Source organism: Tauraco erythrolophus, chromosome 1 (assembly GCF_009769465.1).
Source record: "Tauraco erythrolophus isolate bTauEry1 chromosome 1, bTauEry1.pri, whole genome shotgun sequence".
Lineage (NCBI taxonomy): Eukaryota > Metazoa > Chordata > Aves > Musophagiformes > Musophagidae > Tauraco > Tauraco erythrolophus.
In genome coordinates, this window is record NC_141465.1 from 13536807 (window position 1) to 13560645 (window position 23839).

The window sequence follows — 23839 nt, forward strand, 5'->3', positions numbered from 1 at the left end:
ATGTAGGTTTCGTTGTTGTGGAAGTGACAGACTCTAAACATGTATGGAAATTATCTCTTTGGGTAGCTAAATGTAACGGGTGTGTGGAACCCAGTCTTAGATGCTGTTCTTACCTCAAGCAGGCTGAGCAAATGGATGAGATTTCCATGATTAAGGGCGAGGGGAAGCGTTTAGTTTTAAGGGTAGAGCTTTGGCAGAAACTTGCCTCATAGGATGTGTCATGCTGTTGCTGGGTGATGTTTTTTCCTTTGCCAGAAGTATGATTATGTTGGTTACTCCTGATGCAATGTTCACATGTGAATTGCACTAAAGCCATTTGCTCTGTTCTTTTTTTTTTTAGTTACACCATATAAAATCATTTTAAACATGTATCTGTTGAGTAATGTTTTCTGTTGTCTTAAAATCTTAACAGCTTTTCTGCTCTTGGTTTTGATAATAGAATCCTTTTTTGTAAGATCACAGTTAGCTTGTCTGTATTCAGAAACAAAACGATCGTTATCCACTAAACAGGTTAAAAAGACAGTACAAAAGGGGTGATTTTCTTCTGGTGTTTCCAGGTAGAGTAGATTTAGCGTTACCTAAGTTCTCTTCTAGAACTGAACTTTGGTGTGCAAGCTGCTCTGGTACTTCTGAACAGGCAACCATGGAAGGTGTTGCTTTATGGTTTTTAATTTTCAGGAAGCTAATTTATTTTTTTAACATGCCTTTTTTGCCTGGCATTTTAAATCCTTTTTGGTTTGCTCTGTTCTGTGACAACCACTATATTTGCTTATTATAACAAAAAACAACCACTATATTTGCCAACTAGCTTGCTTTCTTCTGAAAAGTATAAACAGAACTACTCACAGAACTGTTGTGGTTTTAATGTTGTGGTAACTTCCTTTGCTGTTAATCTCGCAAAAAGTTATGTGAGTGAGTTCATTTAAAAACCTAGTCATGACAAAACTTTAAAATCCGTGGGATTTCTTTCTTATTAGTTTCTTTTTTTGTTGTGGGGAGGGACAGGAAAAGCTGTAGCAACTTCAGGCCTAGCAGTGCATGAAACATTTTTCTTGTCTTGTGTATCTGCAAATCTAGTTATTTGCAGTGTTACTTCTCTGAAGTGTTTGGAATATAGTCAAATGTATGTATTTAATCACTTTAAATATATATGAATATTTAATCAGTTAAAACATTATATTCCAGGAAAAAATATTTTTTACATTGGTTCAGATCTTTTATTACTGTCTTGTTATTTTTGAGATGAGCTGCTTTAGCTGTGTACTTAGAAACTTGTTATAGGTGACTGATCAGTCTGGTCTTGATTTTGCACTTAATTAGACGCATCTGAATCATGGGTTTTTCTCTGAGTTACTCAAACACATTAAAGAAGGGAAAGTAGTGTATTGATGTGGGAGAAAGGTGGAGTCGAATTGGGGGTTGTGTCAGAAAGATGCTTCTGCCTCCCTCTCAGTATCTGATCTGCACTAAATGAGAAAGGGAAGACAAAAGGCCCCACAGTCTCTCCATGGTAGTAAGCTAAAACGTTAAGACGGACTGGGGAATGATGCATGGGGAGTCTTTGAGTATACAAAAATTACACTCTAACAGAATTCTTGAATCATTGCAAAAAGTCACAGAAAAATGTCACCTCCCTTCTGATTTTCTGCACTGTGTATTGGACAAGGAACGGGCCACTTTGTTTTGACAATGTTGTGTGCTTCTTGTTTGAATTCATTATACTGAAATCAGTGTACTTGTTAAAAATGTGCTGATAAACGTAAACTTTATTTAAAGCATTTAGGACTCAAGAAGCATAATCTATCTGATTTTGTGAAGTGCTCTGATGACACAACTTAAGGGTTCACAACATAAGGGTGAACATATGCATGTCTCTTCAACTTGTTTCCCTTACAAAATGTCAGAAGTGTAAAGTTGGGTTTTGGTGGTTTTTTTGTTTGTTTGTTTTGGGGGGTTCTTTTTGGTATAAACCTTTACCTATGTTCTGGTTTACAGTTCTGTTTCAAAGCATGGCACGTTTGAGTATTAAAAAAAAAAGTTTTAGTTTCTATTATAGAAAAAGATACCCCATGGCATTACTTAAAAACTTTAGGCTGATGTCTTTTTCAGCTCATGCAGCCTCTTTTCAACTCATATAGCCCTACAGCATCCCTTTAGTTAATTGCACACTGTGAAGAGCTACCTCCTGTAACTTATTTTGATCCTGCTTGCCAACCTTGTGTGGTGTCCCCCCCTGCGCTTGTCATTTCTTTACCACCTAAAGTGTCCTAGTTAGCTGCATTGATCCTGATGTGAAATTTATTTTGCTGCTTAGCAGTTCTTGCCTTCCTTTGAAGCTTTTTTTAGGCCCTCTGTATTCTCTTTTGAGATAGGAATGGGTAGGTAGCAACCAGCATACAGTTTTATAGATGTGGGGATGTGCTATGGTTTTGAGCAGTTAATATTCTGATTTGTTTTATTTTATTACTCTCCTAATATTTAATTTGCTTTCTTGGCCACTGTGATGAGTATTGATGCAACATGGTGTTATTATGGTAGATGTTTTAATAAAGTCTTGCTCTCGGGTGGTAATTGTCAGTTCGAAGGCTGTCATATTACGTTTGGATTGTTTTGTTCCCCACATACCACTGCACACTTGTCTATGCTGAATTTCATCAGTCATTGTCATGAATCCTTTCTACAGTTCTTTACAGATAACACTTTATACTACCAAGAAAAAAAAAAAGTGTCATCACAAAATGTTGTCTCATTGCTTGAAATCGTTTATGAACGTATCTGTACTGTGCCTCTCAGGTCAAAGTGTTGTGAAACACCATGGTGGGAACTGATGTTTTATTTCTACCTTTGTTTGACTGATTGGAGGCTAAAACCACTAAAGGACATTTGTTCTCTCTGTCTGCTTTGTTTCTCCTAGGCTTTTGTGCTTTCCTATACAAGGGACCTTCTTAAAAGTATTTCGGAGAACTCACAATAGGTGTGTGAGGCAGTACTATTGTGTAAACTGTTCATTCTTCCTTGTAAGAGGAAGAGTATTTATCTACAACTCTGCTAGTTCTCTTCCCGTTGACCTAGATATTTGCTGCATTAAGCTAACAGATTTTCAAACGGGAATTATTAAAAAAAGAATTGGTGGAAAGTAAAAATCTAATTAACAAAATATAAATGAGACTCAGCTGGTTTTGATGAGGAGAAGGTTACTGGTCCCATTATCAGTAACTGTTTTGCTTTGGAGCAGCTATAACCAACCTGGCAGAAATGGGACACTGGCTTGTTCATGTTGCAGAGCCATAAACAAATTTAGGCGGACAGCTTTGGAACTAAAAATGTGGGCCACTTGACCTGACTTATAAGTCCTTTATTTAGTTCAAGGGGAATCAGACAAATGTAAGTAGGATTCACAGACTTTTAAGTTAAAAAGAAGTCTCGAAGAGGGATACAGCTGATTTTTGGTTTAGTCTATGTTTTGTTGGCCAGTTGGGCTCTTGAGGTAGGTGGCCAGGTGTAACTGGGATTGGCACTTCATAGCTTTCTTGAAGCCAGTTACTTGCTGCTTCTGTATGCTGTGGAGTGCTTTGCCTTTCTCTTTACCGCATGGCTGATGGCATTGTGTTTCCCCACCTGTTTCTCACTTTCTCAGGATGTAGATGATCTCAGTTAGGTTTCCTCAGCTGGAGAAGAGTGCCCTAGTCCCTGAAGTGCAGCTAGTCCGCTCTTCTGCTTATATTGAAGCTGTGCCATTGTGATGGAAAAAAAAGGCAACAGTAAGTGAGCAAAGGGAGCCTGACTGTAGTGCAATAAGCTATGTGCCAGAGCATGGAAGAAAAATGGTTTCCAGTCTCTGCTTAGAGTGCTGCCTATGAGTCATGTCTTAGCTGTTGATTAAAGGAGGGGAGATGACCCAAAGCCCTTGGCCTTTTGCTTGCCGGGGGACTGCAGCATAATGACTAGTCTGTCACAGAGTTGGTGGGTGCCTTTACAGACATCTGTTTTATTGCTGTGCTTCGTGCTGAACTCAGTGCTGTGTTTTTTACACATGGAGTGCTCTAAATGGACTGGCCCGTTCAGAGGAATACAGTGTATGGATACCTGTGTAAAAACATCAGATGGTGCTGGGTTATTGAGGCTCCTGGTGTGGGGAAAAGCAATGGCAGAAAATTGCATTTACTAATACAAACAAGATTGGCTAGATGACCAGGCAAGGATTTTTTTCTCCATTTTCTCCAGTAAAATATGTATTTTTCACCTTCATGTTTCACTAGAAATAGTGATGCAGTTCTGTGGCTGTAGATTAGGGCATAACTAGCCTTAATTCCATCATACAGATAAAAAAGGCCAGATTTGCTTATCTGATCAGATAAGAAAAGGTGACTACCGTTTGTGTCTTTCTCTGCTGACATAAAGGCTGGAGGAGCAACAGGCTAGTCATTCCCCTCTTTGAAAGTTTTAGGATGGAATGTCTCGTTATTGTTATAGACTCTCTAATTTGTATCCTCTTGCAAAATGAAAACTTGTGTTTAAATGCAGAGTGTGGTATCTTCTGTGATACTATGTAAGAAGGAAGTATTTCCTGCTTTACCCTCTGAAAAGAATAGTTGAAGGTCCTTTGTGATATGTTACAAAGTTTCTATTATTTTTTTTATTTGATAACACGATTATCAGATTTTTTGGTTACAGACCTTAATTCTGAGGGAGAAGGAGGGGAGATAAAGCAGGTACAGTATTAAATACTTATTTCTGATTAAAGAGTGTTTTTCACTGTAATATGTATTTCAATGTTTTTGTTGTTAGGTTGTTGAAGACTATGCTGGAAGATGGCAGGTTCCCTTGCCTCAGCTTCAGGTGCTTCAGACGGCACTCTGTTGTTTCACGTCTGCCTGTGTATCATTCCCAGCTGAATGTGAGCACGTACAATATGTATTGAGTAGCCTAGCTTTGTAAGTAATCTTACTTTTTTTTATTACTTCCTTTACAATATAGACTGTCTGTGTTACTTTCATAATACCAACAGAGTCTGAGATCCTCAGAGCTTTTAAGAGTGGTTTACCATGTGACTTAGCTATGTGGAACCAAGAATTGCTAACTGAGGATACAAAAATTAGAATTTAGTTTTGTCTTTTTATGTCCTTCTTGATTATTCAAGTCAAGTATTACAGTGTTGTGTCATAGGGTTTTTTTGGCAAAATGAATAATCTAAAGCAATAAGTGATCACCAGACAGACTTCTTTTTGGAAGATCTTATTTTGGAGTGTTTGAAGCTGGACCTTTGACAGCATATAATTGTAAATAAAAGTTATCTAAAGTCTTTACTGTTCCACCTCTAGTGGTGTAATAATAAGCTAAGTATTTGTTAAGATAAATTTCCTGTAGTGTTTAATAGATGAGTTCATTTTAAAATGGATTTTCATGATTGAGTCATCAAAGTGCTTATGGGAATGACGTGTTATACAGTTAACTGACTGAAAGTTATATTCAACTTAACAAAGAACTGCAAAAAGTTAGGTCATAAATCTTACTATAATTTTTATTTTCTTGGTATGGTTTTCCCACATAAAGGCTGAAAGTGTCAGAGTAATGATCAGTAGATAAGTAAAAGGCCCATTTTTTTCTTGTTCTAAAAACCTACTTCTCAGGTTTCAAAATGTCAGTGTTGAATGGAAGAAAAAAAAAAAATCTTTAAGTGAGTCAAATATACTTAGCCAAGATATAATGAACTTGATCTTCTCTCAGCAGAGGTGATACAAAAACCTAAAAGCTGGCTTTACTGCACATTTGATTTGAATAAATCTGATTTATTTTTCCAGCTGGTTAAACTGCTTTCTTGTTGAGTGGTGCTTTCAAATTCAGCTTGACTTCTCGGCTGAGAATTTTGTGTGGAAGTGTCTCGTTCCCACTCCATCTAGTCACCTGAAGTGAATGGTCTGCTAGTCTTCTTCTCTTAGTTTACTTGTCCAGAAGGACTGAGTTGCTTATCCTTACTACTGTTCTTGACCTACTAGTACTAATAACATAGGCGTCAAGGCTTTATTCTGCACACAGTATCTGTTGTCTTTAAGTCTTGGTGAAACTTCACCAGAGAGATTTGCTGGTTTGTGTGTGAAGCTATTTGATATGAGACTGTTCATGGCATCAGAACATAGTGATTTCTAAAACTGGAATGCTCTGGTATCAGACAATGACTAGCAGTTACATCAAAACATGGTGACGTCTACCCCCCTGCCCCGCACTGTTTTTAGAAAAAAAACTCATAAAGTTCAAACCACACTTTCCTATGCTTTTAAATATCAAATCTTGGGAGGAAAAAAGGTAAACATTCAGGTGGTTTTTTGTATGCAAGGTCATTACTTCCTGATAATCTAGAATTGAATCACTTGCCGAGTTCCTGTCACCCTTGTCTATCTTGGTATTTGGAGCTGGGTTTACTCACTGTACTTTCTTCCATTCTAGATTGCCGACTTATTTTTCCTTCTGATGCTGCTTGACTGGCATCGTTTTGCATATGATATCATAAAGGGATCCTGGGACTTAGTAGTTGCAGTTACCTGGGAAAACTTACTGGAATCTCTTTTTTTGAAAATTGGGTGTATATTAAGTCTTAGTTCTTGGAAAGCAGAAATCTGCCTGACTGTATTGTCACACTTGAGTAAGATTTCCTTGGTAACCAGACAGTAAACTATTAACAGTACTGACTGTTGCATTTCCTGTACTTACTAGCCTTGCTATTCCTCACAAATGGAGTAGCATCGGTACTACCATTAATATCAGGGAGTTTTAATAATGGTGCCAGCATACCAGTGTTCTTAGGCAATCCTCTGATGCCAGTAATGTCTAAGCAATGATATGATGAATCTAGAAGCACCGTTATTATAAACAGATGGATGTGAATGTGGATGTGCATTGCTGCAGACTGTTTTAAGATAACAGGGCCAACCTGGAATTGACTATAGTAATTTTAAATAAATGGAGGCTGGTGATGAGGAAACAAGTATTTTGATAGCTACCTTTATTAGTCTGATAAGAGTGTGGAGCAGGTGCATTAATAGGGAAGAAAACTGTAGTTTACACTTGTTCACTATTAATTACCACTATTAATTTTTTTTTTCAAGATCCTGTTCGCTTTAAGTCAGTCAAAGCAGATAAAAGCAGATGCATGCATGATTTGTTATAACTAGTTTTGTCTTATTAAGTAAGTTCCAGATTGGCTGCTTTCCAGATCATGACATGACTCATGCCTGACCTTTCCTGAGAGTCAAGTATGCTGCAAAATTTTGTTTATCAACATGAAATGAGATAATGTTTTTCAAAATGAAGTACTTACTTGGGTACTGGTTGTTTTTCATTCCATATTTGAGTTGAGATTCAAGGACCTAATCTGGAGAAAAATTGTGTCATTGAACGTAACAAATGTGTATCTTAAATTTTCTAGGTCTGTTTCTGGCATAGCTTATCACTGGTTAGGAAAAAAATTGCTGCAGCATGATCTAAAGAATACTTAATTTTATGATACTCTTGCATTATTCCCATACAAAACTTCATTTTGTTCATGTGAATATCAAGATCTTTTAATGCACAGTATTTCTGAAAATGTTTTTGAGAGGAAAAATTGGCTTAAGTCTGCTCTTCAGATTCTTTTGAATTATCTTTATTAAAAATGAAATGTTCTGTAGGAATACTTTGGGTGTTAACTTCAAAAGCATTGAAGATTGACTTTAAATTTGGGGATAACTGCAGTGAATTTAATTCTGCGAAAGAGCTCCTTCTCCAGCTCTTCGTGAAAATCTACCTTTTGTTTTAAGAGCTGTCACAACAAAATGCTGAATGTTGTAGTCAGGAAAGAAACTGCCATCAGCAAGATCTTGAGTCAAAAACCTGTGAGTTGGAAGAGTGCTGGAACGGCTTTCAGGAGTCATCTTCCACCTTCTCCTTCTCTGCCTCCTTATTCTCCGTGTTCATTTGGAAAAAACGTCTAGAATAATCTTAAAGAAGATTATTCATATTTTCTTCTATTATGAGACCAAAGCCTTTGCTATTCAGTCCTATTTCTAAACCAGCCTAAATGCCCAGATTTGCTTTCAGTACTGTCTCCCTCAGAGTCTCTCAGTTATTGCCTGCTGCTCATGACTTTCTCAACCAGCAATTCCAGGTTATGTTAGTGCAGTACTTGGTAGTTTCCTTTTCCAAATAGAAATTAAGTTTCTCAGAATCCTAAGGCAGAGCAATAGCAGGTGGACTGGAGCTGTCTGCAGATCCATGAAATCCAACTACCTAGTTTTTGCTTGAATTGACTGAGTTGCAAGTATTATCTGGAAGTACACTTCTGTAAGTGAAGACCTAAATTGTCTTGAGCTCTGGAAAGCTATTTTTGACTGGCCTCCCTGATTCTGCTGTCAGGATTGTTTGTCTCAGTCACTGTATTAAAAATAAATAAAATGCTAGACAAGTGTTTTAAGAGGATGGAAAACATGGAGGTCACAGGTCAGTTTGAATGTAGGCTGGTGTTGAAAGGATTATTCCTGCCTTCTTCCTTATCTGGCACCTCTTTTGAGGCAACCCCTGTGAATTCATGTTTGTGTACATAGACCTGATTTCTTAAAAACTTAAACCAAAAGGCTTTTATTTGGAAATACGAAATTAGTAACACCTTTAAACCTGCATCTTCATAGAGAGGCTTTAGTGGGCGTTATGGCAAGATGGACTGAAATGGAATAAAATGTGCTAGTAGAAAGTGCTTATCATACTTCAAAATATGAATTGTTGGGAATCTACATTCACGTGAAGTTACTGTTCCTTGAATATAACTTCTTACACATTGTGTATACTATAGTAATTTTACAGTTGCCCTCCTTCTTCCTCAAAATTGCTGCATACCTGACAAACGTATTGGCTTTGAGGAAGGTTCACTTTTGTAATGGTGAATGAGGAGCAGCAGTATGGAGGACATAAGAATTCTTGAGGAAGAAGATCAGGCAGATATTGGGAGTCTAAATGTCCTGAACTTATGAAAAAGGTGCGGTAGAAGGGATTTTAGGGATTTTAAGTATAATCTCTTTTATTGCTGATTTGGTCTTGTTAGCTTATCTATAGCTATTTTGTATTTGCAACTTCATGCCTGATGAAAAACGGCTTTGAGGTGTGTGTGGGGAAGTCTAACTGCAAAAATCCAGCACAAAATATCAGACCAACATAAAGTTTTTGAAATGAGTTGCGTTTAGAGAGTGTGGGTATTAGCCAAACTTTTTAGAGTGACTCTGGCATGGACATGGGTCTAGAACTTAAAAACATCCTAATTTTTTAGTGCTAATTTTAGTGCTGTGAAAAGTAATAGACTTACAGTAGTTTCATTTTTTGAATGAACATTTTTAGTTTCGTTGACTTGTCGTTACTTCTGTTTTTTAGGAGTTTTTTTGAATTGCTGCTGTTCTTTGGAAAGGATGAGTTCTATGAAGATCCTTTGAAAGATATTTTAGGTTCAATCCAGGTAGTGTTGCGTACTTTCATATAAACCTTTAATATTATTTTAGTACATGTAAAGACAGTTTTTGTGGATATATATAACCTGGAGGAAACATGCCATTATAGTGAAAGAAGGTAGCTGGTTTACTTACATTTCTACCCAAAGGGGGGAAAAAAAAGCGCTATTTGAAGGGAAAGCCGTTTATTCTTACATTTATCATCAGTATTGCTATTTGAATCTACTTGGACTAAGTAAAATGTACTTCTCTTTGTAATACCAGTCTAGTTAAAGACATATTTTGTGTGTTTCCCATATAGAAGAGAGAAGCTTTGCTTTTTTATATCAAATTAGAACTTAATGTCATCTAGTGTTGCGTACCAGTTCATGACATGAAACCTCAAGTTTCCCCCTGCAGTTTTAAAGAGTGAATTTGAAATTGAGGCACTATCTCTATGAACTCTTCAGGTCAGCATAAACTTGCATTGTTTAAAACTGTTGTACACTTGGCTAGACTGAGGCAAGGTTTTGTATAGGTATATACAACTGCATAAGATAAATGATCCTGCATTTAAAAACTGGCCCTTTTTTTGCCAGATAAGTCTTTTTGACCTGAACTGGTTTTGAGAGTTGAGTTCACTGCATGGGAACACAAGCACTTGGGCTACCATGAGAGGAAACTTTGTTGTAGGGAAAGTAAGGATGAAACCCAGGGTTGTTTCTTCTGTTAATACTGATCATGGAACTGCAGTTTGAGAAATATCTGTTAGTTTTATGTTGATACCTGTTTGTTACTGCTGCTACAAATTAATATGTCAGCACTACACCTTAAGTATTGAAGCAGCAGCAATTACATGCTTGATAAGAATTGGTGGAAGAATGGGGTCAAGGAGTGGCTTAGCAGCCTCAGGAATGGGTGGAGTCTCTTATATGAGAGTAATGGGACATTTTGTCAATCTTGCAATAAGTGCTTTTCAAAAACAGTCTATGAACAAGAAAATTTTGGAAAAAGTGTGATGTATGATACTTTCTTGTCTGTGCTTTTGTATTACAGTTCTTAATTGCCTTGACTTTTAAACAATGAGTGTATTAAAATATATCTTTAACTAATTTTCTAGATAAAGAATTTCTGAATCAGTTGTGTAATCAAACTGTTAGTGAAAACTATTAATGTTTCAGTTACTTAACAATTTTTTACCATTGAGCATATTCATCTGAATATAAAAGAAAAAAAGTTGAAAATAAAAGAATTTACAGAAAAAAGTGTATGTGAAGACGTAAACTGTATGGGCATAGAAGCCCTACTTCAGCTGTACTTTTTTAAGTTGGATACCTTTTTATTGTGATTAAAATTCTACTGTTGATTAAGGTTAATGTTGACGCTTTTACCAGCAAATAAAGAGGGTGAGGGGTAACTTAGCATATAAGAAAATCACGGGTGGCTAAAACATTCCAGAATATTTTAGGCAAGCATAATTTCTGTTGTGTAGAGATTTGGAGAAAAATGGTTGCTTGAGGGCTGGTGACTCACATGGCTTAGTTCAGTTTTTCCCTCATAGAATTCAGACACTGTCACTGGACCACAAATCCAGTGTCAACATGTCTAAATCTGTGCAGACTAGCGTGAGGTGAAGACTTCTGCCACAGCATATGCCAGTAATATCTCTAATTCAAGGAGAGGCATTTTTGCATTGTTATGCAAATGACAGCTCTTGCTGCATGCCTATAGAAGACATGAGTGTTCTGGCTTCCACAGTTACAAATTACTGGTTTTAGAACATATAAGTTGTTGCTTTAGGGCTTTGTGTAGGCTTGGTCAATAAAAGAATTTTTAGCTTGAATTGTTGACTGAGGGAATATTTAAACATGGGTGTTTTTTTTTTCATTTGTATCTTTTGAATGACCTAACGTTATTTTTAGACAACTTTTTTTTTTCTTTCTAATTGTTTTTCTTTTTACATGTAGGAATGTCAGAACCTTCTAAATAGATACAGAAATATGAACCTGGAACTAGTGACTCGCATCATCCGAGATGGTGGACCATGGGAGGATCCAGTATTACAGGCAATTCTTAAAGCAAAGCCTGTATCACAGGAATTAGGTACTTCATTTACCATTTTAATTTTTTAGAGTACTGAAAAATGTGTTAAATTATGCGTTTTTGATACTAGGATCAGGTGTTGTTAGCTGGCATTGCACACAGTTTAACTATTTTTCCATAGTAACATGTACCGGTCTCGTTTACTTGAAAGAAAACTCAATTTCTCTGCTAGTAGTTTAAGTCTACTTTCATAGTGTAGAGATCAGATTATTCAGATACAAGAGGCTACAGAGCAGTTACTTACAAAATGGATTTACCAAATCAAGGTGTTCAGCACCTGAAAGAGCATGGAGAGTGACTTGACTTCGGTTAGGCTACTGAGGTAGCATGATCAGGGAGGACCTGATGTATATTTCTATCTCATGGTACTCGGACTCATTTAATTTTTCTTTTAAATTGTAAATACTTGGGCTTTTGGCTTTTCTTGGCTCTATTTAGAATGACACCTATGACTACACCTGATAGCTGCCTTCTGTTTATATATATGTAATTCCTAGAGCTGGGAGTAGGAGAAAGATTTCTGTTCAGGCTGCAGTGTAAAACAGCATTTTTAACAGTGCGTGGAAACAAACGTTACCAGAATGTTAATGAAAGTTTGTAAGGGGAAAATACCCAGTCTACAGTGGAGTCTTTAGTAACATCTTGTGTGTCGTATTTGCTATCAGTGTTCACAGGGGACCTCTTAAAAGTTGTTTCTATCTCACAGTGATAGAAAATACTAGTTCTTCTCTAGTTAATATGGTGTAATGCATGATTCAAAGTCGTTGCTGTGTTTATGACAATGTGTTTGTTCTGTAGAGAGAGGAAGAGGAGTATAAAGTCAGAACAGCTCAGTGAGCTGCCTCCTAAACCAGAGAAAGTACTTTGATAGCAAATTAAGTGGATAGTCTTTGTTGTTTTGTCTCTCTCGTGAAGCAAGCACTTGAGCAACATAATTCACCCATTATTTTGATTATATATCTGATAAACTTCTAGTGAAGTACCTTCAGAAACAAAATGAAAGCGAAAGATTGTCCTTGTTTTGTTCTGCATCGCATGACGAACTCTAGAAGTTTTGGTGGTTATGATCTGAAGTAGGTCTCAGTCTCCATTTCTCCAGCAAAGCATTAGTTAAGTCTTTTGCCTTAATGATTCCCTTGATCATCATGAAGCCTCTAGATGATAAGTAACACTTTGGGGATTTTTACTTAGTTTTAACCTGACAGAGTAGGAATGAGGACTGCTTGTTGTCACTAGATGATCATTTTGTTTCCTTTTGTTGCAGGCCACATCTCCTTCCCCTCTGCTGAGGTATTCTTCCTCCTTTTATCTTCTGATATCCCCACACACACCCCTGACATAGCTCATTTGTGATGATAAACGTTTTATTTTAGATAATATCTTTTGGGAGCTTTTTTCCTTCTTTTCCTACTTCCTCTAAAATCTGATTTCTTGTGAAGTCTTGCACAAAGCAAGCATTCTGTGCTCCTTTATAGCCTAGCAGTATTTGGTGTGTATTTTGAAACTTGGCCATATAGTTCCCTCAGGGATCACTGTTTTAAATGAGGAAAACTGCCTATTATTGCAGAATCACCAACCATTACTTGCAAAAGTCAGTTTGATAAATATATACTGTGTGAACTACATAATCCTGTCTTGGATTCATTAATTACATGGAGAAGCTTAGGCCAAGACAAACCTGACTGTGTCTGTCTTCACCTGAATTGTATACTTTGAGATGTTGCAGTCTGTTTTCAGATGGCTGGAAAGGAAGGCAGTCTTCAGGTTTAAAGAAAAATAGAGTCAAAACATAGGAGCAATAAACTTCTAATAGATGAGGGAGAATGAGGTGGCCTACTGTGGACATCTAGAAGAGAATCCTGTAGACAGAGCTACATTTGGATGTAAGCTGTTAATTAGTTTCTGAGCTGATGGTTGGCATCTATCGCTCTAAAACAAAGCACTGCACGTGCTGCCTGGACAAGAGTAGATGTTTTTTCCCAAGCTATTTTTCATGTGTCACAGACCTAACTAAATGCTGCTATAGTGAGCAGTTGTCTTTTGCTCAGGGGGTTAGAAGAGCTGTAAATACTGCCTCGGGAAAAGAAGGGTGTATGTAGCTGGAACTCGCAGTTAGTTTAAAAACAGTGTTGGAGGGTGTAGGAGACCCCTGACCCTGGGAGCTCGTGCTGTCAGAAGTGGGATTCTCATTTGTGGAGCGGAGGAGCATACTGACCTAGGAGTTCCCCATACAGAAAGTGGGAGTGATAGAACAAGTTAACGTGTACTGTGGTCTGCAATCTTCCCTCGTTTGAGGGAAATGGATGTTACAGCCAGTTGTTAGATGTGCAGCATTTTCTTAATGTTAGCATGTAACAAAGTATTTCTGGCCTAATTTGCCAATGTGAGTATTGGGTAATCTGTGGGGTAATGTTTGTGTATGAAGCTGATGACAGAGTTTATTACCCTAAGTATGTTAATGCAAAAAAAGAGAGAGGCCTTTACTTGACTTTAAGGATTGTTCTGTATGATCACTTTTTCTTGCAGTTAATGACCACTGTTAGATACTGTTTTTTCTTTCAGTCCTTGTCTTTACTCAGAAATGCTAATGGATAGTGAGAATGAGATCTTCTCTTAGATGTCCACCATAGGTCCATCATATTAACAAATCTAATCTAAAACCTTATCTCACCTTGAATAATATTCCTTAAGTATTCATTAGCATATAATACCATTAGCTTATGTAAAAAATAAAGATGCTAGAGAAATCCTGTTTCTGAACATAAGGAATGTCTTTCAAACCAGGTGTCCTTTAAAAAAAAAAGTTTAAGTGGAAGCTTGTTGTACAAGTAATTTTTTGTTTTTGGGAAAAAAAATTTCTCTTGGCTATTCATATTGTGGTTTTCAGTAACCACTTCTACTTTTTTAATCCTTTTAGGTGTCACTTTAAGTTGTTTTTAACTGTCTTAGTACAGGTTTATTCTAAGGTATAAACTTCCTGTGCTGACTTCTACCCTTCATTGACTTGAAATTGACAATCTTTTTTCTTTTTTTTTTAAATGTGAAACATTGTACATTACTACAGGGTATGCACTAGAAATTGTGGAGTTTTAACTATTTCTTTTAAGATAACTGTTGAGAATATAAGAGGAAGATCAGGTGATGTTGTCCAATATTTACATAAATGTTAACACACTATTAACACCTCAGAGCGTGTATTATTTGACCAGATGCAAACAATTCTCAAAATAAAAGGACCATTATTGTATTTTGTAGCTTTGAGTGATAATTTAACTTTTAATCCTAAGAGATACTAGAATCTGTATGATCTTTTATAATACAGATCTAAAGCATGTCTTCTGTGTATTTAATAATCTCCCAATTACTTAAATGTTAGGTATTTTGAGTATCTCCGTTCAAATGATTCCACTGAAACGTTAGCTTTAACATTAGCTTTTAGATCTGAAAAACAGATTTTCAGAAATCCAGGGTTAGAATTTAAAGTTATTTAGGGATATAGATGTAAGAATTGTGCCCAGTAGTACTTTTAGAGGAAGAAAAAGTGTATTTTCCACTTCTCCAAGCAAAATCAAGGTGTTCAAAGCTTCTTAGAGCAGCAGCATGTGAATTGTAGTTAACTTTTTCACCACTCTGAGCTCTTCCATTTGAACGGGTAATGAGTATCCTCAGTTGTTTTAAATGTTAACAATTGCAGTGTTGGAAGTGATGTTGATCCTATACTTCTGACAATCACCCAGATCTCAGTGCTGAGAAAGGAGGAATTTTTCTTTCTAGAGAATGTTCGTATCTGCTTCTATGTAGTGTATATTCTACTAATCCTTTGCAGCACCTTGTGTTAATCTGTTAGAAAGAAAACGCTGAATTAGGCTAGTGGTGTAAGAAAAATAACAATTTCTGTTTCCAAGCAGAAGGACAGATTCTTGATGGTATTTAATTTTGTATTTGATTGCTTCTTTAGCAGAGCCTTTTTTTATATTATTTGTTGACATTGCACTATTGAAAACAACATTACATTTAAATATATTTGTTGTTTGGACTTCGTATTCTAATTGCCTTTAAATCTTTCTTTTCTGTACAGTTAACAAATATTTAAGCTCTGAAAATCCACTGTTCTTTGAACTACGTGCCAGATACCTTATTGCCTGTGAACGCATCCCTGAGGCAATGGCTCTTATCAAATCTTGCATAAATCATCCAGATATCAGTAAAGATCTGTATTTCCATCAAGCTCTTTTCACCTGTCTTTATATGTCACCATTAGAGGATCAGCTATTCCAGGAGGTATTGTTTGTCAGTATACATTCTTTTAATGAAGTGATACATTATACTTGCTGTATACAAGTTGTCAAGAGGAGCATATGGAACTCTGTTTTTGTAGAACCAAATGTCATAAAATCAGGCAACTACACCAGTGTTGCTTAACTTAGTGCTGGCTTAAGCTTTGAAAAGTTAAATGTTAAGTGCCTACAAATCTTTTTGACCTAAATGCAATTTTTTTGGTCAAGTTTACTTGTAGATGTATTCCCTGAATAACTTGAGTCATTAATATTTTGTAACTTCAGTGTATCAACTGTTTTACTATTGACTATTATTTTAGCAAAAGCACTTAATCCTAATTGATGTCAGTCCAGTGTTTTGTATGTTATATAGTTTTGTTAGCCTAAAAGATTTTAATGATGCCTCCATATGTAAAAATGACACTCTAGCTGAACGTGGCCCTATTTTTACCACTGATAGGCGTTACTAAATAACAATACTTTTCTTAACTTTGTTTTAAGAGCAAGCTACTGTTATGCAAAAAAGTGCTTTTGTGTAGTTTTTTAATGTCTTAGGCAATTGTTCTTATTGTCATTACTCTAAGAAATATGAAAGACCCCTAAATCCTAAATATCTCCCAAAATCTCTATTTACAGACCTACACAAAAGCTGTTCCAAAGAAATCCTATGTTAACAGCAATTCCTGAAGTTTGCAGTAGCTTCTTTAATGTAGCAAGTTCTGATAGGTTTTTATTTCTTGCTAGCAAATTTATCTAAATTGATTTTATTTTAATTGTATAGCACTTGTTGAGGACTGATTGCAAGAGTGGAATTGAGATCATCTGCAACACTGAAAAAGAAGGGAAGACTACATTAGCCTTACAGCTGTGTGAATCGTTCCTAGTCCCACAGCTTCAAAATGGGGACATGTATTGTATATGGTAAATACTTTATTTCTGGTGAAGCAGCTTAGCAGATAATAAATGCTTATTGCCAAAATGAAACTCATCTAACTTTGAGATGTAGCTCAAGTTTAAATTACCAGATAAAAACATTCTAACATGACTTTTAAACGTTCCTAGTGCATCTCTTATGCCTGTTGCCTTTTTATGCACCATATTGTACAGTGGTAGCCTACATAGTACATAACACTTAACGGTTTCAAAGTAACAGAAGGATGACCCTTTACATACGTTAGGCTGTAAACATCTATAAATATGACATTTATTATTAACAGTGTGTAAAAATATGCAATCTGTAGACTCTCTGGCAATGCAGATATTTTACTGTCCGGCTAGTTAAAATGACACTGCTTATAATAACCAAACTGTAGACACTAACGTGTCTAAAAAGACACTATATGGTTCTGAAAGCATGCTACGAGTTGTGCAAACTTTTGCTTCATAAACAGAACCATAACAGAAATGATGGTCCTCTAGAAAACACTTAAGTAAGAATGTCTTTGTGCAGACTGAATCAGCTTGATAGCTGGACCTTTTTATGACCAAGAAGCATTTTCTGAAGAGTTGTCAAAACAAATTTCGTTGTTCTGAGGACTGAAAGATGGCTAAGGAAGGTAATCCTTCTGTTTAGTCTGTATAATTTCTGTACCTAAAGTAACATCTGCATTCCTTGATAAAGATGCTTAATTTGTTTGATTATGTAGTTGAAGCAAAAAGACTTGGTCAGCAAATATTTTTTTTTGTTTGTCCAATCAATAGAGATCAAATTATTAATCTGTATAATTAATTTTAATATGGAGTTTAGTATCTTTATAGGATTTCCCTGTTTGCAGGTTTCAGGGAATTGAAATGTGAGATGTCTTTTTTTCTTGAGGAAGTAGTGAAGGTCAGACATTATAATGCTTAGTTTTTTAGTAAAATTTTTGCTGAACTATTGGGTGAGTAATTGATTGTGTTGAATCAAAACCTTTGGAATTATGATTATGATATATATTTGTAATACAATGTATTGGCAATACCTAGTGGCATTTTTCATTCAGCCTGTCCACAAAAAGCTGGACATGACTGTCCCCACAGGACAGATGAAGTTAAGCAAAAAGATATATAGTTTGCGTGAGCCCAGTGACCAGCCTTGGAATGAAATCCAACTTTATTGTATTCATTCCTGCCCAAATGCTCTATATCCTGATGTCTTACATATCAGGAAGTTTGCAGGTGTGACCCACACCTATTAGTTACATGGTTAGTGTTTTCTGTTTCAGGGATTCAATCTTTTAAGAAATGCATTTTAAATACTGACATTAAACCTTTTTCTGTAGTAACATGTTAACCTTGCTTTTAGCCTGTTTATTACAAAGTTTTGCATCATCCATTTTGAAAATTGCTATTCCCAATAAGATATCTGTCCAAATGTTCTGGCAAAGTGGACGTCAAAAATGGAATTCCAGAAGGGACTATTGATACCTGTTTACCAAGGAAACCATTTTGACATCTCTTAGCATTGTAATCTTCTGTTCAGAATATAGAACTTAAGGATTTTGAAAGAGTTCAGAGCAGTTATGTGTGTGCATCCAGAATAGCTGTTTCATTCTTTACAGGTGCTGAGCCTTAACAATTGCGTGCCCAACAAGAGAAATCTGCATAATGCTTAATAGATAATGTAAACGAGAATAAAGCTTGTGAAGGCATGACTATACTGTAAGTCAGGTTTTTGAAGAAGTAGGAGCCAGGTTAGATTAACCCACTCTTTTTCCCTAGAGAAGATTTTCACGTCTTCAGTGCAACATAAATCATCTTGCCTTGTTTGGAATCGAGGACCTTGCAGATCTAGCAGGGATCTAGCAGCAAACACTACTAGCAAAGATACGAAAATAGATTAGAAAGCTGTAAATAGCAGATGTTTGCTACTGCTTTATGCGAAGCAACCTATATGAAATCTTGAAGCTGAAACTATTAGCTCTCGTTATCTCAGTGGAAGATGAACTTTAAGCAGCTCTGTCACAAAACTTAACTGCTTTCCTTGACATTAAGAATAAATTCTAGATTCAAATGATCTGAATTATTTTTCTGAAGTGAAAACCCACTTAAAAATTAATCACAAAGCAAGCTGTGCTTGGTCTTACTAAAAATACTTGTGTACAAGGTGTTGGTAAGAGATCAGTCCATAATAATGTGATTAATGACTTTCTAATATCAAAAAGTGATGTCTCTTAAGGAAGACGGCCGGAATTTTGATGGAACAGGCGTAGCAGAATGGCTTGCTTTTTCTGCCAGGCAATTTTTGAATGCTATTTTGGCTGCTTCCAGGTGATTCCTATGTAGTGAATTCAGTAAGTTGAGGAATTTTTCCCACGTGTTAGATCAGTCTTTGGCCTTTAGGTAATTTTTGTGAATTGGATAACATTTTAGTGAAGTGTGCTATCTGTACCTGAGGAAAGACAGACTTAGACTTCCTACTTACCAGCAATAGCAAACGTTTTAGATCTAGCTAAGGTTGGCCGGGTTTAACCATTCTCTTATGTTGCTGATGGAGGCACGCAATGGTTTTGGTATTTTGCAGGGTGTTAACAAGCTGGAATACCTGGTTGCCTCTGGTAAAGAGGTACTGAGTTCTGACTCATGATAACAATTTAAATTGCCCCAACACATGTCCATAATAGTTTAAGCACAGGCCTCAAGTGCGAACTAAGTAAGTTATACTATCCAAGATGTAAGTGTCATTAAGTACTATACTACTATACCATGATAATCAAGCAAATAGAAAACTACCCCTGCCTATGATATCTCAAGTTTATCATCTGTGTTTTGATCAGAGACACAGAAATAGTGCTGCTGACTTCAGCTTTAAAGTTGGTATCCGAAGCGTTTAAGTGGTTGAAATAGAGTTCAATCATCTCTTCAAGAATGCTTTAATCCTTAATGATCATCAGTCAGAAATGTGCTTGAGAAGGAGAAGCCTCCGTGTCTACATGGAAGAATAAAGCTGAAATAACATTTCACATCAGGGTCTAGTCAAATGGTGGTCAAACTGATTTAACAGCTTGCTCTTCACCCATGGAGCTGTTCCTCTCCATTCCTTTTGAGCTCTTTCCTTGTGCCAGCCATCACACTTGTCTGAATACATGGCAAGCCACTTTAACAACTAATCTCAGAAAAATAATTTGATTTTGCTCAGGTTCTCTGGGATTAGTGTTGAAATGCCTTGCTCTGAAATATTATGAGACAAGGCCAAGTGTAAGGTCTTGCACATGGGTCGGGGCAATCCCAAGCACAAGTACAGGCTGGGCAGAGAATGGATTGAGAGCAGCCCTGAGGAAAAGGACTTGGGAGTGCTGGTGGATGAGAAGCTCAACATGAGCCGGCAATGTGCGCTGGCAGCCCAGAAAGCCAACTGTAACCTGGGCTGCATCAAAAGAAGCGTGGCCAGCAGGTCGAGGGAAGTGATTCTGCCCCTCTACTCTGCTCTCGTGAGACCCCATCTGGAATACCGTGTTCAGCTCTGGAGTCCCCAGCACAAGAAGGACATGGAACTGTTGGAGCGGGTCTAGAGGAGGGCCACGAAGATGATCCAAGGGCTGGAGCACCTCTGCTATGAGGACAGGCTGAGAGAGTTGGGGCTGTTCAGCCTGGAGAAGAGAAGGCTCCGGGGTGATCTTATTGTAGCCTTCCAGTACCTAAAGGGGGCCTACAGGAAAGCTGGAGAGGGACTTTTTCCAAGGGCATGTAGCGATAGGACAAGGGGCAATGGCTTTAAACTGAAAGAGGGGAAACTTAGATTAGATATAAGGAAGAAATTTTTTATATTGAGAGTGGTGAGGCACTGGAACAGGTTGCCCGGAGAAGTTGTGGATGCCCCATCCCTGGAAGTGTTCAAGGCCAGGTTGGATGAGGCTTTGGGCAACCTGGTGTAGTGGAAGGTTTCCCTGCCCATGGCAGGCGGGTTGGAACTGGATGATCTTTGAGGTCCCTTCCAACCCGAACCATTCTATGATTCTATGAAAGCAGTGAATAAGTTGTATTATTTAACTGCTGTAACATATAACAGCAAAAATGTTCAGTTCTTTCTTTCGTACTTCAGGTTGAGACTTTTACTGAATTTTTATGAATGGTTTGGTGCACATAGACTAGTTTCACGCTTGTACCTGAAGTTTGCAGAGACTTCAAGAATGTAGATTTCCAGTTTGGTAAAGACAGAGGTGAACAGCTTGTATCTTTACAAAACCTTTAAGACTAATTTTTTTGTGGGTAGAGCTGCTTATAGAACTCCCTTTTCACAGTTTCCCCCATGTAAGCTTGATGTTTCTTCTGACTCCAGTTTTCTTGAGTTCTGAATGAAAGAGAACAATCAAGCTCTCTTGACTAGCTCTTAAGATGTCAAGCAGAATTGTAGAGCTATCCTAAATTTAAAAGTGAAATTGGTGTTTTGTCATAGGCAGTTCTGTCACTTCCCTTCATGCACACACTGACCACTAGACAAGCTTAATCTCAAAAGGTTTGTCCGATTTGTATCTGGCACAGACTGGAGGCTCTGGAAGATCAACTAAATGTTTAGTTAATAACTAGGTTTGTGTTTGCTGAGGGAGGAGGCTGGTGGATTAAAAAAGTGTCTTCCTTTAGAAATTGAAAGTGGATTGGTCTCCTAATTTCACTGTAATGTTGTGATGCAATTTCTGCCTAGTTGTAACTATATCTACTCCTGTGTAAAATCTTTGTGATGGCAAATTTTCTGACAAATTAAAGTCCAGTTACCTCTCAGAGTCTCCGAATTAAAGTGCATAGAATTTACAGGCTGTAGATTTCAATTAGCTACATTTTATAGATGAAACACATTACCTGAGTAGAAGCTCTGCTGCAGAGTCTGGCAATATATTCTTGTGTTTTTTCTATCAGTCAGACATTATTTGATGGAAGATGATAGAGATGTATGAATAGCTGTAGAGCCTGATACTTTCATTTAACTGCTATTGGCTAGAAAGACCAGTAACGACAGCAGTAAAAAAAAAAAAAGTTGTGTTGTAGTATGCATAACTGGAAAACATCAATATTTCCTGACAATGGACCATATCAGAAGCTAGCTTTCTACAACGCTTCCGTTTTCTACGTGCAAACACTTCTTTTCTTGAAGGACTTCTGAAAGTAACAATCCCAGGAGAACACAGAGCTTGCTGTTCAGCCTGACATTTATTGCCTGTAGTGTTAAGGGCTGGATGATGCAGTGTCTGATTGTCTTAGGCAGTTCTCTGATACTAAACTGAATACATTAATATTTAGTTAAATATTTAATTAGGTCAGTCATAGGAGATACCTTGAATGCTTTAACAAAGTAATTAAGTTGCATTTTCCATTGTGCATATTGTGTACAGTTGTGGTGTTAATTAGATTGGTGTTACGCTCTCAAATATCATTTTAGTTACAGGATATGAAAATAGTTGTTCTTAGTAATGCATCATGCTTAATGATAGAGTTCTGAACCTTGATCTAAGTGAAATATATTGTTCTGTTCTTACAGGGACCTGATCTTCATTTGGAGTAAACTGCAGCTTAAATCTAACCCATCAAAACAAGTATTTGTCGACCATTGCTACCAGCTTTTAAGAATTGCTACAAATGTCAGAGTAATTTTCCCTTTCATGAAAGTCATTAAGGATGAAGTAAGTTTTGTTTGTTTGTTTTATCCCACCCCCATTCTTTTTGTAACTAGTTATAGTAAAAAAGAAATTATGTTTATATTGTGTAGTGGTTACTTTTCGTTGAAAGACAGGGTAGGGAAGGACACACTATTAACTTTTAAATTTTGTCAAGTGCCAGAATGTGCTTAAATATTTGATTGCCCTTGATCTGTTGTGTGTTTTTAAGATTTTTTTTTTTGGCATAGTTCTGAGGGTTTTTTTTTCTGTCTGCAGTGAGTTTGAGGAATGTCATTCTCTATAATTAAATAGAGAAATTAATTATAAATGCATGGAGTAATCGAAAGATGCATCGGATTGTTGGGATTTTTTTTAGCCTGTCTCCTTAAGGAAATGGGACTTGTGTAATACCATTGTATCTCCCTTTAACCCTGGTTGAATTCTGAAACCTTTCACTGGTTCTAATCAGATCTGAAGTGCTTCATGTAACATAAAGGAAGAGCTAGACTAGGTTAGAAGAGATAATTCTGCTTCAGAAAAGTGCGCTGTGTTTCAGATGTTAGTCTTACACTGTCCCATACAAACATCTGCAAAAGATGTGATATGCAGCGCTTCACACACAGGCGTGTGAATTGTTTCCAAACAAATTTTGGTTTTTATAATTAACTTGACTGAACAGAGCTCCTTCATATTCTATGCCCTAAATAAATTATAAATTATTTTGTCATGGGTGCTGCTGTACAGTTCTAAATGCAATGATTTGCTGCTGTGCAAGATTTTAATCTCAGTATGTGCTCTAAAATACTTGTGATGACAAGAAAAACTTTTATTTGGTTTTGCATCTGAATGATCTTATTTTTTAATAACCCACTACATATGGAGCACTGTATGTATTTATTAACACCCATTTAAGTATAGGTAGGTATTAATTACTTCTAAACTTCCTAAAACTCTTTTTACGTTAATCTGCTACATGTTGGGCTGTATGTTCTTATCATCCCTCTGAATTGCATGTTCATGGCAGGGCCCCCATCCTAAAGTGTGAAATAGGAATTCTGCTCATTGGGAGGATAATTTGTCATTTCTGAAAAGTCAGGCCTTTTGGAATGCTTGTTATGGTTGTTATTGTTTCCCTTGTGGTCATTGTCCAATATTGAGGGCAATATTTTATAACTTGTAGTTGTATGCAATGCAAGTTAAATGAGTTAGAACAGGGACAAAATAGAGTAACTTTCCAATTATAGTATGAAACAGCCTAAGTAAGAAAGATGCAGACACAAGATACTGTTAGATTGTTAGATCAGATATGGTTTGCTGCAGTGTTGTTTTATGTCCCCAAATAATTAATTGTCTTGAACTATAGAAACGCACACGGCAAAAATAGCTTCAGAAAGCTTTGTTGACAGTAGCTTTGTAGCTTTCAGTGCAAACCAAATGTTATTTT

General features: G+C 36.7%; 1 protein-coding gene across 3 annotated transcripts in view; it reads left to right on the top strand.

The window, feature by feature from the left end:
• Window positions 1-23839, top strand: part of ZNF654 (zinc finger protein 654) — a 36387-nt gene that overhangs the window by 6475 nt on the left and 6073 nt on the right. For 2 of the 3 annotated variants that reach the window (XM_086617364.1, XM_086617357.1), the window contains exons 2-7: window positions 4789-4934; window positions 9394-9475; window positions 11414-11549; window positions 15628-15830; window positions 16608-16747; window positions 22278-22419. In XM_086617364.1, the coding sequence (XP_086473490.1) occupies window positions 4789-4934; window positions 9394-9475; window positions 11414-11549; window positions 15628-15830; window positions 16608-16747; window positions 22278-22419 (849 nt within the window). Of the gene's footprint in view, window positions 1-4788; window positions 4935-9393; window positions 9476-11413; window positions 11550-15627; window positions 15831-16607; window positions 16748-22277; window positions 22420-23839 lie in introns of those variants that run through there. The other variant, XM_086617371.1, reaches the window with a different exon arrangement.